Source organism: Thamnophis elegans, chromosome 1, assembly GCF_009769535.1.
Source record: "Thamnophis elegans isolate rThaEle1 chromosome 1, rThaEle1.pri, whole genome shotgun sequence".
Lineage (NCBI taxonomy): Eukaryota > Metazoa > Chordata > Lepidosauria > Squamata > Colubridae > Thamnophis > Thamnophis elegans.
In genome coordinates, this window is record NC_045541.1 from 68279044 (window position 1) to 68295626 (window position 16583).

Below are 16583 nucleotides of genomic sequence, written 5' to 3' on the forward strand. Positions count from 1 at the left end.
AGGCCCAATCTATGAGATCTAATTGGTCGCAGTGAGGTAATTGGCAGAAGGCGGTCTCTCAAGTATCCAGATCCACTACCATGCAGGGCTTTATGGGTGACTAATAGCACCTTGAAGCGCATCCGGAGATCGACAGGTAGCCAGTGCAGCTCGCGGAGGATAGGTGTTATGTGGGTGAACCGAGGTGCACCCACAATCACTCGCGCGGCCGCGTTCTGCACTATCTGAAGTCGCCGGATGCTCTTCAAGGGCAGCCCCATGTAGAGCACATTGTAGTATTCCAGCCTAGAGGTCACAAGGGCCCGAGTGACTGTTGTGAGAGCCTCCCGATTCAGGTAGGGTCGCAACTGGCGCACCAGGCGAACCTGGGCGAATGCCCCCTGGTCACAGCCGTCAGGTGGTGGTCAAACGATAGCTGTGGATCCAGGAGGACTCCCAAGTTGCGAACCCTCTCTGAGGGGTATAAAATTTGACCCCCAGCCTGAGTGATGGAATATTGGTCGAATCTTTGGGAGGGAAGCACAACAGCCACTCGGTCTTTTCTGGGTTGAGCACAAGCTTGTTAACCCTCATCCAGTCCATAACAGCCTCAAGGCCTCGGTTCATCACGTCTGCCGCTTCATTGAGTTGGCACGGGGCGGACAGATACAACTGGGTATCATCCGCATATTGATGGTATCTGATCCCGTGCCTGCGGATGATCTCTCCCAGCGGTTTCATGTAGATGTTGAATAGTAGGGGGGATAGGACCGAGCCCTGAGGCACCCCATATGTTAGGGGCCTAGGGGACGATCTCTGCCCCCCCACTAACACCGACTGCGACCTGTCCGAGAGGTAGGAGGAGAACCACCGCAACACGGTGCCTCCCACTCCCACCTCCCGCAGTCGTCGCAGAAGGATACCATGGTCGATGGTATCGAAAGCCGCTGAGAGGTCAAGGAGGACCAGGATGGAGGAATGTCCTCCATCTCTGGCTCTCCAGAGATCATCGGTCAATGCGACCAAAGCGGTTTCTGTGCTGTAACCGGGTCTGAAGCCTGACTGGAAGGGGTCGAGATAGTTTGCTTCCTCCAAGGACCGTTGGAGCTGGAAGGCCACCACCTTCTCAACAACCTTCCCAAGGAAGGGAAAGTTGGAGACTGGGCGATAGTTATTAAGAACAGCTGGATCCAGAGATGGCTTCTTTAGGAGGGGTCTCACCACTGCCGCTTTCAGTGCAGCGGGGAAGTTCCCCTCCCGAAGAGAGGCGGCCACAACCGCCTGGATCCAGCCTCGTGTCACCTCACTGCTGTTAGTAACCAGCCATGAGGGACACGGGTCCAGTACGCAGGTGGAGGCACTTACAGCCCTCATGGCCTTGTCCACATCCCGGGGGTAACATCCTGAAACTCAACCCGAGATGTTCTACTTGATCCTCTTGTGCCTCGGCTGGAACTGCAGGGATGGAGTCCAAGTCCGACCGAAACCGAGCAATTTTGTCCGCTAAGAATTGGGCATAATCCTCAGCTCTGCCCTGCAAGGGTTCCCCCGCTTCCCTTTATTTAATAGGGAGCGGGTTATCTTAAACAAGGCGGCTGGGCGAGACTCAGCGGACGCAACCAAGGTGGCTATGTGAGATCTTTTCGCTGCCCTAAGTGCCCTGGTGTATTCCTTGGTGCAGGTGGTTACCATTGCTCGGTTCGAGCTGCCCAAATCCAGTCTTTGATGAACTCTTTCCTTAGATCTAGTCTCAGGGTAATAACTTCCCTGGATAAAAATGGGAACCAGGGCTAAAGCCAGCCAAGGAAGGTGGTTCCAACACTTCTGGAACTTAAACCTATGTTTTAGACTGATATCTTTGTAAATTATGTCCTAACACAAGAATGAACTGCGGCTCATTTTGTGAAGGGCTATTCCTGTCCTTTTTTCCTTTGAACGTGCAAGGAAGCAACCTAGAGGGACAGATTGTCTGCCTGATTATTTTCTGAGACTAGATAATTTCCTGACTTTGGGGTTACTGTAGGTCAGCGCTGAATGAAATTTGATTTGCCTTATGTCTGATTAGCTTCTGCAATGGCAACTGATATAAGCAGACACTTCATTGGTACTGTTCATGATGCAGAAGCTTTAAACCTCAGATAGTATCTTTAAAAGTAGGCCATGAGACGTTTGGAGACAAAAAGAATCAATTGGTCAGATAATTGATCATTCAGGTTGCAATATGGGATGAGCTTGAGCAACCTGTAGGCTTGTTCTCTTTCTATATTCTGTATTTTGGTTGGCACAAACAATGATACCACTCAGGAAAGGAGGTTAAGGATGGAACCATAGCTCCCTCCATAGCTCAAGAAAGGACTTGTTTCGCAAGGAGAAGATTCTAAATTCTATTCCTGACACAACAGAGCAAAGGAACTCTAATGGACAGGTGTTAGTTAATAGTCCTTGGGCAAAGATGCTGTCGTTTCTGGGATGAGTTGGATTAATGGACAAGTAGCTTGACCTGATGCAAACGTGTTTCTGTGAGTTGCAACTAGAATGTAAGTTTCTTCTTGAATCCAAATAAGTAAATGTACACATACACATGCTAATTTATAATGCTTGGACTATGCAATCTTAATTAGCTGAACAAGACTAAGATTACTGTTATGACCAAACTTTGCTTGTCTGTCAGTTAGATACTACTTTTCTTCCATGAACAAAATAATTTACAGAGGAATGTTTATATTTATACTTAGAATAGCAATCCTTGGAGGTGAACTGAGATAATGTAACCTGGTCCAAAGTAATCCAGTGAATTTCCATGTCTGAGAGTGGACCTGGATCTTCCTACTACTGGTATGTTACCTTATCATTACATCACACATAGCACATAGTATTGTGGTCACTGAAAATACTTGGCACTCCAATTAAGTATATTTAGTTCATTTCCATTGTTCTCCTCTATATCCTTTTTTTCTCTTCAGTTCAGTCATGTTTAATTGTGAAGATTGCCTGGACTTCCTGCAGTTTTCCTGAAAAATTTTTTCAGAACTGGTTTGCCATTGTCTCCATTTTCAGGCTGAGAGAAAGTGACTGGGTCCTATTGGCTTTGTGCCTAAGGCACAGATGGAGTAGTCTTCCAAATTCTACAGTGATGCCTTAACCACTACATCAAGCTGGCTGTCATCCTATTATTTAGATATGTTTATCATCTGTTAATTCATAACAAACTGTAATGCATCTAATGAAGGGGACTCTCATTTTTAATGTTCATTCATTATAAAATGTGTACTCTCCAATCTGCAACAATCATTTCTGTTTTTTGTCTTTCTTCTTAAGACTGAAATATGTTGTATAGGATCTCTACAAGTATATGCTGCTCCCAGGACAGTGGGATCGACAACTTCACTACATCTGGACAGCAGGTAGAGTGGGGTGGCCCAAAGGGGGGAGGGGAAATCTGGCAATTATCATGGTTCAGATTTAAATTGTCTTGTTAGCTGTTCCGTTTCAAAAGCCTAAATGCTCTGCATGTAACAAAAATATTGTAGCAGTTGCTTTCCTGGGAATAGGTCTGCTATTCCTAGACCTAAAATAGTTCAATGGTTCTTCCTTCTGCCCATGGACAAACACACAAACTGATTGATTCTCTGGATTGGAATAGTTACTAGGCCTTTCAGAATCATGTTTTGCTCTGTTGCAAGTAATGCCAATTCATAAGTCAAATGCCTTGTAATGGCTGTTGAATAAACATAGGTGCTAGCAAAGATTAATTATACAAAACATGTCATTCAGACTATTTTAATCTAGGCTAAATTTGGAAGCCTGAATGACAAATTTGTCTGTTCTTTTGCCCAACTAATTGCAGTCTGTCTGCCTGTGACTCACTGAAAGAGAAATCAATGTTTCTTGAGTTTGACCACAACCTGGCTGGAACTGGTTCTTCATTGAGTGCTTGTATTAAGGAGAGTTAGAAAATACCTTTCATGCAGTAGCTTTTACTGGCTGACAGTGCTTTTATATTTAGCAAGTAATTTGAGACCATCTTTGTGAATCGTGTTATGTAAAGAGCAAATAAAGCCATTCTCTCTGCTGCCATGAATCAATACAGACTTGATAAGAAGCTCATCCCAAATAAACATGATTTGTTTACTTTAGACAAAAACCTGCAGTGTGATAAAAAAGAGAGTTCCTCTTGATCATATAACAAGTGAGATAGGCTGTTGAAATTTCTCTAATTAGTAAACCAATTCCTAGCATCAGGTTTTAATTTGTTTGATTTTATTGGGCTTATGCCAACAATGTTTCTGAGCAGATGATAATCCTATCACTCTATCTTAATCTAAGTAAATAAAATTATAGTAGCAAAAAGTCCAAACTAATAGTTTTAAAGTACTACATAGCTTTCCTATGCAAGGAATCGCAACCCTGTAGAGTAATATACAGAAGTCATCATCTCCCTGTCAAAGGTCCTTTTTTTTTTTTTTTTTTTTGTTTTTTTTTTTTTTTTTTTGAAATAACCGAGTTTTAATTGCTTCTATAAATTCTAATAATTTGGAGCATGTTTACAGAATCTAAAAGAATTCTGGAGACGAGGTTCGGAGTAAGTAATAAATTCTTCTTTATTTTCAAAAATCAAAGCTAATTTGAAAACGGTTTGCAAAGCGTTGGTGGGTCTCACCCTGACTTCACCTGAGTCACAAAGGAGAGCCACACCCACAATGAAAGTGAGACAGCAGTTATACCCCCCTAACTCCTCCTACTCCCATATCAGCTAGCCTGATCGGGGCGTCACAAACCAGTCAGCAATAGTAACGCCCTAACTATTACCTTATATAGAATTATGACATTTAACCAATCAACTTCTAACATTGTTTTTCTTTAACCAATTAAATGATTACAAAGTTCTCTTCTAAAACTCTCTCTTGGCTCCCTCTAGTGTTCATACAAAATATTAACTCTTTTTCAATTTCATTCCATCAATTCCCCCATCTCTTATATGGCAATTTTCTTAATATTTCCCTTATTTCTTTCAACCTTTCTCTTTCTATTATTGTACTTTCCATAGGGAATGTATTCATACTTTCCAATAATTGGATCTGATCCCCAATTTCTTTCAATACCATCATTGACTTTTCATGTTGCTGAGCTTGTATTATGCTTCCCACCGTGGAGGTGACAACATTTCTTATTATGGGAATTAAACATGGTAGCATCATTAATCCAATAAAAATTATACCAACCATGAACAATGCTTGTTTCCAATTGTTAAAAATACCTCCAAGCCAACCATCAGTGTCCAATATGCCTTTCCAAGTTTGTACAGGAACATGTGCAGTTTGTATCATAGTTCGAGTTATTTTTTCTATCACAATTCCAGAATCATCAATTTGTATACAACAATTACTAAGATTAAATTTACCACACACTCCGCCTTCGGCAGCAAGCAAATAGTCTAAGGCTAAACGATTTTGCATAATATAAGTTCTTGACAATACACTTTCTTTTGCAAGCTTAGTTAATGCCAATGCAGTTTCATTTGTAATTATTTCTAATACAGCTTGTAATCTAATAATGCGATTTATCATGTTATAGGCGTTCTATATCCCCACGAACCGTCTTGTGCCCACGTCGCAGGATCATAATGCAATAATTCTCTCAGGGGGCCACTCATCATCCTTCCAGTTACCTATTTTTATCCCTTTAAAAGATTATTGTACGTTTACGTCTTTCAAGAGTATCATATACAGGGACTCCCAATTTTTGTTTTTTCTCTATAGGCATTAGGAAGAATGATGGTTGAATCGCCCCTAAGATGCATGACCCGTACCACCCTACGGGTAACATATTATAGGCAAAATTACCACATATCCAATATAACCCATCAGGTGAATTCCACACAATAGTATCATTTTCAGGGTCTGAAAGTCCTCGTAACTTAGTTACTTCCAGCAATGAGTTTTCAGGTTTGGTCATATTAGTTTGTGAAACCCAAGTGTATTTTCCCACTCATTAGAACATTTTAAAAATCCCATAGGTTTATTTCTTTTTGTGTTATTTTTATTTCTGGTATAACATATGTGACCTATTATATGAGAGGTAACTTGCCAGGTTTCATTGAAGTTGTTATTAAAGGTGAAGTTCCCTTTCCATTGCTATTTCAGTATAATTTGCTTCTTGTACATGCCATGGCCAGCGATCTCCCATAGTGGTTCCTCCACATACAAAACAATTTTTTAACATAAGTTCTGTAGCAACTTCTTGAGCCAAATTAATAAACATATTTTTTGCTTTTGGAGGTGTAGGTAGATCGTTAAGTTTAGCAATCTCCTGCTCATAACTCCAAAAAAACTTTACAGGTTGATTTGTCAATTTTGTTGCTTCAGTCTTTACAATGATATCCATAAGGATCCTTTCCTGCTTTATCTATACCAATACCATAATGATAGTATCGGGTGCCTAAAGTACCTTGCTACCTGTGCAGAAAGGCAGAGTGGTGTGCAGTGATGGGATTGACAATCAGTAGTGACTGGAGTAATAGAAAGATCGAAATTGTTAGGTCCATAGCACTTGTATACCAATATACACTCGTTGGGTATAGCTCCATTGCTGAGAGTGTCGAGCGAGTGAATAAATATCTGTGGTTTTGGATATATGATTGTTCCCACGACTGTCCTCCACAGGTTACCCCATCGGATCCTGTTCCTTGCCCTATATCAATTGCTAAACATGCATCAAAACAAACAGTAACAGGTGCTATTCCCTTTGAAACATTATGGGCTATGTACCCTGATGATTTTGTGCTTGAATAAATTGATCTCTTAATTCGATGATCCTCCTTTATAGCCATAAACATAGATGCTATTTGTTTATAGGTCCTACCGCCTTTGGTTCATAACATTGTATCCCATTTGATGTATAACACTGATTGTATTGTGTATTGTTATGTGTGCATGGTGGTATTATAGTTCCATTACATTCAGGCTTCATAGTATAATATATTAAGGTCATGGAAATTTTTGTGCTTGTTTGGTTTTTTGTAAACAGGCTGTGCAAATGTCCTCTTTTATCTCTCTTTTTGTAAGGTGGTGAGAGCTGTCTCCTCCTATCTCTTGTTGATAACTCAATAATGTTAAAAACCACTCACTAACCGGGGAAATTTTATACTTGCTCTTGAGGTTACTTCTGTTTTTTTTCATTTTATTAGGTAACCCTTTTGGTATTGTATGCATGATACCAACCTATAGAATTTTCTGTGATTCTTATTCTAATATGTGAAGAGCAGCCATTCTCTTTCGGGTGTGAAATACCTCTCACATTTTGGATTGCCTTTTTGTATTTTGCAGGCAAAAATTGCCATGTAATTAAACACGCTGCAGCTGGATTTTTCAAATTACAAGTTAAGGTAACTTGTGTATTGGCTTCTCCGTATGTATTGTGAGGGTAGATGCATATCCCTTGAGAATTACAGTTTCCCCATGAAGTATGGAATGATCGCTCTTTTTGAGCGATTCTGTTTAGAGGGAGGTCCATAGAAATCCTCTACTATTCCCTCCTTATTTTGATATTCACATGCTCCCCACACCACCAAAAGTAACACACCCATCATTATTGTCATGCCTAGAAAATGCAACAGGAAATACTTGCAAGATGGTTGAGGAGCCCAATAGTCCCAAAATCCCATTTCCTGTCCAGGTAACAGTCCTCTGATGGAAGGGCATCGTGGTTTCATCTTCTTTAGGCCCCGGCGGCGTGATAATTGTCAGAAAAGGGATTATCAAGCGCTCTCTGTACTGTTGGGGTAATACGGAGGTCTGTGGTGAGAGCTGTTGAAGATAGACTCGGATAATAAAAATATGCCGCCAGGTATTGTTCAATCAATATAATGTCACAGGGGATCCGGCAGTGGATACAAAGTACACAGTCAATACAATGGGAACAGCAGCAAGCTTCACACGGACAAGAACAGAACCAGCACATTGGTCACAAGCCAAGAACTCACGGGCCTTTCCTTTAGAAGAATTACTGCCTTTTCAACACCAACTTCAATGGCTCCTTCTGAAAGGCCTTCCAAGTTTCCGACTCCTCCAAGTTGGCTCTCTTCGCTCTGGTGTAGTGGGTCCAGCCTTTTTCTTCCGTCCGGATGGCAGTGTCTGTGGTCAGCAACACCAGGAATGGTCCATCCCACTTCGGCTTTAGGGAATCGTCCTTCCAAGTTTTATCCACACCTGGTCTCCCACTTCATGGAATGTACTTTGAAGCTCAATGGAGGAGTCTGTATTAAATAGCCCGCTTTCCTGAAAGAGTCAAAGTCTGGGACAGTATTTGCAAGTATTGTATCAATCCTTTGTCTTACTAGGTAAATTCCCCATTCGTATCCCAGCATTCCTTAGTGGCATTCCAAATAACATTTCATAAGGTGAGACTCCCACATCCCTCCTGGGTTGTGTTCTTATTCTAAATAAGGCTATCGGCAATGCTTTATCCAATTCACTCCTGTTTCCAAATACAATTTTGTCAACATTGTTTTAATCTTTCCATTCATATTTCCACCTTCCCACTAGAGGGCGGATGCCATGGACTGTGTAAGTCCCATTTTATTCCCAATACGTTAGCCACTCCTTGAGTAATTTTCCCCGTGAAGTGTCTTCCCTGGTCACTATCAACTCTCTGAACAATCCCATATCTGGTATAATATGTTCTAATAATAATCTAACAACAGTTCTAGCAGTTTCATCAAAACATGGGTAGGCTTCTACCCATCCTGTCAAATGATCTATAATAACTAACAAATATTTATATCTTCCCACTTGTGGCATTTCGGTGAAGTCTATTTGTATATTTTGGAAAGGATAGAGCGCTAAAGGCCTCCCTCCCTTTTGTTTTTCCCTTAATTGATTTCTATTTACCCTTTGACAAATTATACATTTTTGAGTTACTTGTTGTGCTGCCGTATAGACTTTTACTCCTGCATATTTTTTAATACTTCATCAATCAAGGCTTGAGTTCCCCAATGACTCCCCTCGTGTAGTCTTTCAAAGATTTGTCTCATGAGGGGGTAATTGAGAATTTGTCTCCCATCTGGTAACCACCATTTCCCATCTTCATCTTTCGTTCCCCCCATCTGTTTAATTTTGTTTTCCTCTTTCTCATTAAAAATTGGTATCTCCTTCATTTCAAATACATGGGGAATCATAATTTTAATTTGTTCAATAACTTCATTCATACCAGCTTCTTTAGCTTCCTGGTCTGCCAACCTGTTTCCCTTCTTCTCAACCTCATCTCCCTTTTGGTGTGCTCTCAAATGCACTACAGCAATTCTATGGGGCAGGGCAAGGGCTGATAACACCTTCTCGATTAATTGCTGGTGGATCAGGTCCTTTCCCTGACTTGTCACATATCCCCTTTCCCTCCAAATCTTCCCAAAGGTCTGCACCACTCCAAACGCATATTAGAGTCGGTGTAAATCGTTAATTTGATTTTTCCCCCAATATGAGAGCTCTTTTCAAGGCATACAATTCGGCTGCCTGTGCAGACCAATGGTTTGGCAATCTCCCCCCTTCTAGAAGAGCCCATGTGCCCTCCTGGATTATAGCGTATCCATTTTGTCTTTTCCCTTCTACCACTTGTGAAGAACCATCAATGTACCATCTTTCTCCTTTTTCCAAAGGGGTATCCTGTAAATCTGGCCTGATTTTTGTTTCTAAATCTACTATTTCACTACACCAGTGTTCAATTTCTTCACTTTCAGATGAACTGGTTTTGTTGAGGAATTGGGCTGGATTCAATGCTGAGTCAGTTGTCAGGACTAAGTCAGCATGATCCAGTAACATCCCCTCATATTTTAGCAACCTTGAATCAGTCAACCACCTCCCAGCTTTTTGTTTCAACAATGTTCTCACTTGATGTGGGCTGCTTACAATTAGCGCCCCTCCCATTGTGATTTTCTCACTCTTCTTTACTAATAACGCTACTGCTGCTATGGCTTGAATACATGTGGGCCATCCTTGAGCTACAGGGTCAAGGTTTTCGGACAGATATGCTACTGGTTTCTTTGCCCTGCCCAACTTTGTGTCAAAATCCCCAGGGCTGTCCCTCCTTCCACTGACGCAAAAAGGTGAAATGGTTTCTCTAATTGGGAAGACTTAAGACTGGGGCACTGACTAACAAGTGCTTAAGTCTCTGAAAGTCCTCATCCAACTCCTTGGTCCACCCAATTTTAAATGGTTTTGTTTGAGTTAACTGTTCATATAATCCTTTGGTCCATTTGGCATAATCTTCTATCCATAACCTACAATATCCAATTAATCCTAAAAACTTTCTCAACTCTTTAAGGTCTGTTCTAATACTTGTCCAAACAAATTTGGAGATTCTGTAAACCCTTGAGGCAACACTGTCCATTGATACTGCTGTTTCCTCCCAGTGAAAGGGTTCTCCCATTCGAATGCAAATAGAGCTCTACTGTCTTTGTCTAAAGGACAGGACCAAAAAGCGTCTTTTAAATCTATTACACTAAACCAGCGGTGTTCTACAGGTATTTTGCTCAAGATAGTATAGGGATTTGGGACTACCGGATGTCTGGTTTCTACTATTTTATTTAAAAGTCTCAGGTCCTGCACCATCCTGTAAGTACCATCTGGTTTTCTCACAGGCAATATAGGGGTATTGTAAGGTGACATAGTTCCTTCTAATAATCCGTCGTTTATTAGTTGGTCTATCACTGGTTTGAAGACCTTTTCTTCCTTCCATCGGAATATTATACTGTCTTTGGCTTACTACCTCACTATTGGGTTTCAATTTTATCTTTAGAGGCTCTATCTCTAACCCGCCCCTATTTCCCGTTGCACCCACACTAAAGGGTCGATCTTTTGTTCTTTATCTTCTGTTAGAACATACAACTGTTTCACTTTTGTCAAAGCTTATTGTAATTCCCAAGGCAGACATCAGGTCTCTTCCCATGATGTTAATTCCTGCTTCAGGCACATACAATAATTTTAGAGTCCGGATCTCATTTTTCCCATATCTTATTTTCACTGGTTCTAACTGCTTTACATTAAAAGCTTCCCCCTTTACCCCACTAACTTTTATTTTTGCTTGATCATCAATTTTTCCCTCCTTGGCATCACACACATAGAGGTGCGAGATGCTCCAGTGTCCACTAAGAAGGTATATTCCTGGGTTCCCACCTCCAAATTTATCAAGGGCTCCCGGCGGGAACTCCTAATGAAGGGCCCCTGACTTCCCTAATATATGTCTTCATCTTCCTCCATCAATTGGTTAATTTGCTCCTCCCCGGCCAGAGTGGGACATTCTCTCTTAAAATGTCCTGTCTTGCCACAATGGAAGCAAGTTCCTCTTTCTCCATTGTTCCCCTTCTCATCATTCCTCGGTAACTCCGCCTCTGCCTCTCATTCCGAGCTTCCCTCTAAGTCCGGTATCGTCTCTCCCTCGTCCGTGTGGCACCAGCCCCGCCCCCTTCCTTGCTCGGGCTGTGTTTGCATAGCCCCCCTTACTGCTATAGCCATCATTCGACTTGTACCTCTGTCCGTCCCTTTTCACTTTTTCCTCTTCCCTATTCACATATATTTTCTGCGCTTCCTTTAACAAAACTTCTAAAGATTCTGTAGCCCAATTCTCTCTCTTTTGTAATTTCCTTGCAATATCTGGCCATGCTTTAGTTACAATTGAATTTTAAACTATCTGTACATTTAGGGCATCGTCAGGATCCGCCCCCGCATACTTTCGCATTCCGTCCTTGAGACGTTGCAAAAATGTAGCTGGTGCTTCTTCCTTTCCCTGCTCTATATCCATGGCTTTAGCCATGTTCTGAGTTCTTGGTATTGCTCCCTCATCCCCTTTATAATTATTGATCTTAAATCTTGCATGTTTCTTCTCCCCTCTGCTTCATTATTATTCCAATTTGGCTTTACCAGGGGATATTTAGTATCTCCTCTATCTTGATTCCCTCCCGCCACCACAGGGTTTTCTCTTTCCCACACTGCCATGGCGGCTACTCTGATTAAATTTCTCTCTTCGGGGCTAAACAAATACCCATTATATTTTGTATTTCTTCCCAAGTATATATGTTAGGTCCTAATAGGGAATCCAATTGATCGCTAGCTGTTAATGGATCCTCAATGAAGTTTTTCATTTCCTTTTTAAATGCCCGAACCTCCGTTGCCCTTAGCGGTTCGTGTACATATGTTATAATTGGGCCCCTTGGGCATTTACTCCATTCGGGGTCTCTCTTAGAGGAAATTGCTTAACCTGTTCCTCTTCACCCAATTGGTTTATTAAATTCTTCCTTGCACTATCCAATTTGTCCTTTGAACATCCTGTCTTCTCATCAACCCCCGGAGAGTATGGCATTAAGGACGGGATGGGGGGTGTGTTGCAATTAGGAGTCCAAACTGGGTTCTCCCTCCCTGTGGACTTAATACTGCATCGGAGAACCAGGCCACTGCCCTGGGGTAAATTGGCTTATCCCTCCCTGCATTCCAGGATATAATGGGGGAGTTACTGCATTAGCCGGGTGTGGGGGATTTTGGATATGAACTGGATTATACGGAGGAGGAATATTTTTCAACAAATCCCTTTTTGGGGTTTCTTCCTCTTCTTCTTGCTCTCCGGGCTTCACCATCAGAATACGTTCTGATGGCCAAAGGTCCGGGTTCCAGAGCAGAGCATAATCTAACTCATTGTCCAAATGTTTACACTTTTTCTGTTTCACATAATCATATAGATTATGGCATTTAAAGAAATTCATAGAGCCGTCCCGCGGCCACTCAACATTATCATCTTGCCACCAAATAAAACAGCATAAATTTACCATATTTTCTTTAATCAATCCTAATCTCAAAATTTCCCGATTATAAGGTGGGGACCCCCATCCAGCCAGCATTTGGCCCAATGGGCCATTCGGGTCAATTTTAAGCTTAGGATTCTTTCTAATTTTCTTACACACTGTGTTCCTTTCTCAGCTGAACTTGTATTTCCCCCCATCTCTTATATGGGTAGGTAGCCCTCCCTTAAGTGTGTGCTTCTGTGTCCCTCCCAGCAGCTCTTTTCAATTCCACACGTCACCGTCTCCAGATATTTACAATATCCCATCACTCACTCCGTCCTCAAAAGGACTTATGCCCAGCCCCACTGCCAGTTCTCACATTCACACACTCCCTGACCGCCCTGGGTCTTTTCTGGTGTTTTCAAAACCAGTACTCACCAGGGTCCGCGCGCAGGAGTTATCCGGTCTGTCTTCAGGCTTTTTCTTATTTTATTCACTCCCCTCCTACTGTTCGTCTATGACACAATTTTACGGGCTTCCAAAAGCTACGTAGTCCTCTGGTGGCTCCCCTCCTCTCAAAAAAGGAAAGGGGTGCACCTGAGGGGGACCCCTCAGAGCCCCAACGCAGATTGGATCCCGGACACGAGCCCCCAATTTGTTTACAGAATCTAAAAGAATTCTGGAGACAAGGTTCGGAGTAGAGTAATAAAATTCTTCTTTATTTTCAAAATCAAAGCTAATTTGAAAACGGTTTTGCAAAGCGTTGGTGGGTCTCACCCTGACTTCACCTGAGTCACAAAGGAGAGCCACACCCACAATGAAAGTGAGACAGCAGTTATACCCTCCCTAACTCCTCCTACTCCCATATCAGCTAGCCTGATCGGGGCGGTCACAAACCAGTCAGCAATAGTAACGCCCTAACTATTACCTTATATAGAATTATGACATTTAACCAATCAACTTCTAACATTGTTTTTTCTTTAACCAATTAAATGATTACAAAGTTCTCTTCTAAAACTCTCTCTTGGCTCCCTCTAGTGTTCATACAAATATTAAACTCTTTTTCAATTTCATTCCATCAAGCACATCAATATATCCAGAAGGCAGCTTAGAAAGAACAAAAGTAATAATCAGTGCTTAGGAAGAAGATTACCAGAACCCCCACATGGTTTCAACCTCCAATGTGTATAATTTTTCTTTGGAGACAAAACACTAATTACAAGTGAGTCTTTTTCTGCTTATAGATTATTGATGTAATAAACTCTTCCTATACATCTGGGCATGGTGGCTTCATAATGTATTACCTGCCTTTCTTCCAGTTGTATTCTGGCAAGGAAGCTCCTGTGTAATAAAAGTAAGGTTGTTTTTGTCTCTGGATCACAATGCAGTTCTTGTTATTGTCTCCATCCCTACGTCTTCTCCCTGTTATAGTCTAATTTTAGGAACTTGGCCTTGTTTGGCCACAAGGCGTCAGAGTGGCTTCAGAAATGTAAAACCAAGTGGACTTGTATGACTATCATACGGAAGAGGTTAATCCCATAGTTTTCACCAGATTTTCACTGTCACCCCAGGAGCACATCATAAACTAAGCCTACCAGAGTCCTTGGCAAATCATATATTTAAACCATGAGTTCCTTCCAGCAGAGAGCTATCTCAGTTTTGTTCCCATAGCAGTGTTTACAGCAAATACTTTCTGCCAGGTTGTGAAAGATGGAAAAAAGAGTGTTGACAATATTTGTGCAACTTGCGTTGCCAGTGCAACATAACTCTATTGTAGAATATTTTTTTCTTCAAGAAAACCTAATTGAAGTGATGATATTCAAAAACATATTTGCCCAAAACATAATACAAAAGTGTTTTTTGACATTGTGTCCCTGGAAATTGCTATCTAAATGCTAAATATGATCTGCACAGTTAGCATGTCTCTTAGAAGAAGGCTTCAACTCTAATAGATATTGTTCCCCTGAAGCCAGTGGGAATCCACATTGAAAGGAGATAGAATGGAGGTTAGTTTCAACCGCAAACATGCTTTGTTTTCATACTTTATATATAATGTATCAAAATCCCCAGGTATCTCAATTTTTTGATATGTAAGCTACAATATCAACTTAAAATAATTCAAGCAGAGCTCTCTTTGCTTTATCCAACATGAGTGAGGTGCACTTGTCTCTTGATGAACTAAATATTCAACTTCATTCAGAATGGTGAAGTCTCAATATTCCTTCAGACATTCTCCATTTCTGTGAAATTGACTGCTTTTCAAGAATAATAGAGAGTATCCTGGGGCTTCTGTGGTGTTCAACCCGTCCTAAAGAGAGTGCAAAAATGAAGCACGGCGAAGTCGGTTCACCCAACATCCTGCATTGTATCATCTCTAATCCTCAATGGGGAAGAAAAAGCACTAGAGCCTGGATTCCATCTTTTATTTATTTAGAGTTTTTCTCCTCTTACCGAAACCCAAAACATCTTATGCATTAACTAACAAAAGGGAAGTAAATGGCAGTTCTGCTCTAAATGGAGACATTTCATATACTTCTACAGCTCCTTCTATCCTCTTAAGGATATGTCTTCTTTTTAAAAGTATTCTGGCAAGTTCCTTTGCTTTTTATATAATGTTCTTTGACTCCCTGTAGGCCACCTTTCAAATTTCCTTCGAATGTCTGTTGTTTATCAGAAATGACAAAGGCTATGGAAACACTGTATATTATTAATAGCACTGGAGTATTCTCCCATACAGCTGATGCCTCAAGAGACTGAAAAATCTCTTACAGGCAGCTTGCTAGACATCACTTGCCCCCTAAAAGAGAAAATTGTTCTTTCTTGTGGTTCCCTTAAATGTTGAGCTGAACTGCTAAGAGGCTGCTAGCAGCTATCACTCTTTACCTTGTCCTAGCTCCATCTGGCCCTTCTGAGAAGTAGGGCTATGATTGAAAGAAGCACCTGCTGGTTCCCTGATAAAAATAGGAGTGTTTAGTTACCCATCAAAGAGTGGAGGGTGGCTGTATCAACAGAGTAGTAAACAATGAGAGAAATGCTGAAGGCTGGCATAGCAATAGAAGTGGGGATTGAGATACTGGCAGAAGAAGCCAGGAGAAAGAAGACACAAAGAAAGTCAGCTAGCCTCGGGGAAGGACCTGCCAAAAGGTAGGTAAAGTTTGATTTCTATGGCATCATCATCTTTCTAAATGGTCCATAGTAGACTCTGGGCTCGCTAAAGAACTGTTCCTAGGTGTGACTTCACGTAAATGTTTATTCCCAAGATATAAGGAGATGTCCATTTGATGACTCCTACACCATGTTCAGGTCCTAGAGAGCTCAGGTAGGATTCTTAAACTCTGGAAGGAGAACTAGAAATGGGAGGGAAACCTCATGGTGAAGTTACACTTAAATACATATCCTGTTCTCCTGTCTCCCCATCCCCACCCCAAAATTTAGGAGACATAAGAAGAATGGTTATATATGGGAATTAGCTATTCTTTAAAGCATTCACTGAAGAACACTGAGAACTAAAAAGAAGAAAGTAATGAAGTGTATGATGCTGAGAGTTCTTCAAAGGGAAAAGATGGACCACATTTCAGGGTGACAAGTAATGGCCAGAAACAGAGCCTTCTCATGTATGGCACTCTGGCTATGACATTAGTTGGTCAAAAAGGCTCAGCTGGTGTTTATTCTAGTTATTTCAGCAGCACACTCAGAGCTTTTGATTTCACTGAGTCTTTAAACCAAATATATATTATCCAACCTATTTTATCCCTGATTATTTTCCTGTGCTTTATGTTTTATTGCTGATTACTTTTATGTTGCCTTTTTATATGCTGTATGGAATCCTTGTTCCTACTTT

At 41.3% G+C, this 16583-nt stretch overlaps 1 protein-coding gene across 6 annotated transcripts in view; it reads left to right on the forward strand.

The window, feature by feature from the left end:
* SMTNL1 (smoothelin like 1) overlaps positions 1-16583 on the forward strand; it is a 58494-nt gene that overhangs the window by 24455 nt on the left and 17456 nt on the right. For 5 of the 6 annotated variants that reach the window (XM_032219004.1, XM_032219036.1, XM_032219012.1 and 2 more), the window contains exons 2-3: positions 2715-2814; positions 3298-3383. In XM_032219004.1, coding sequence (XP_032074895.1) covers positions 3306-3383 — 78 coding nt within the window. In that variant the 5' untranslated portion in view covers positions 2715-2814; positions 3298-3305. Of the gene's footprint in view, positions 1-2714; positions 2815-3297; positions 3384-16583 lie in introns of those variants that run through there. The other variant, XM_032219045.1, reaches the window with a different exon arrangement.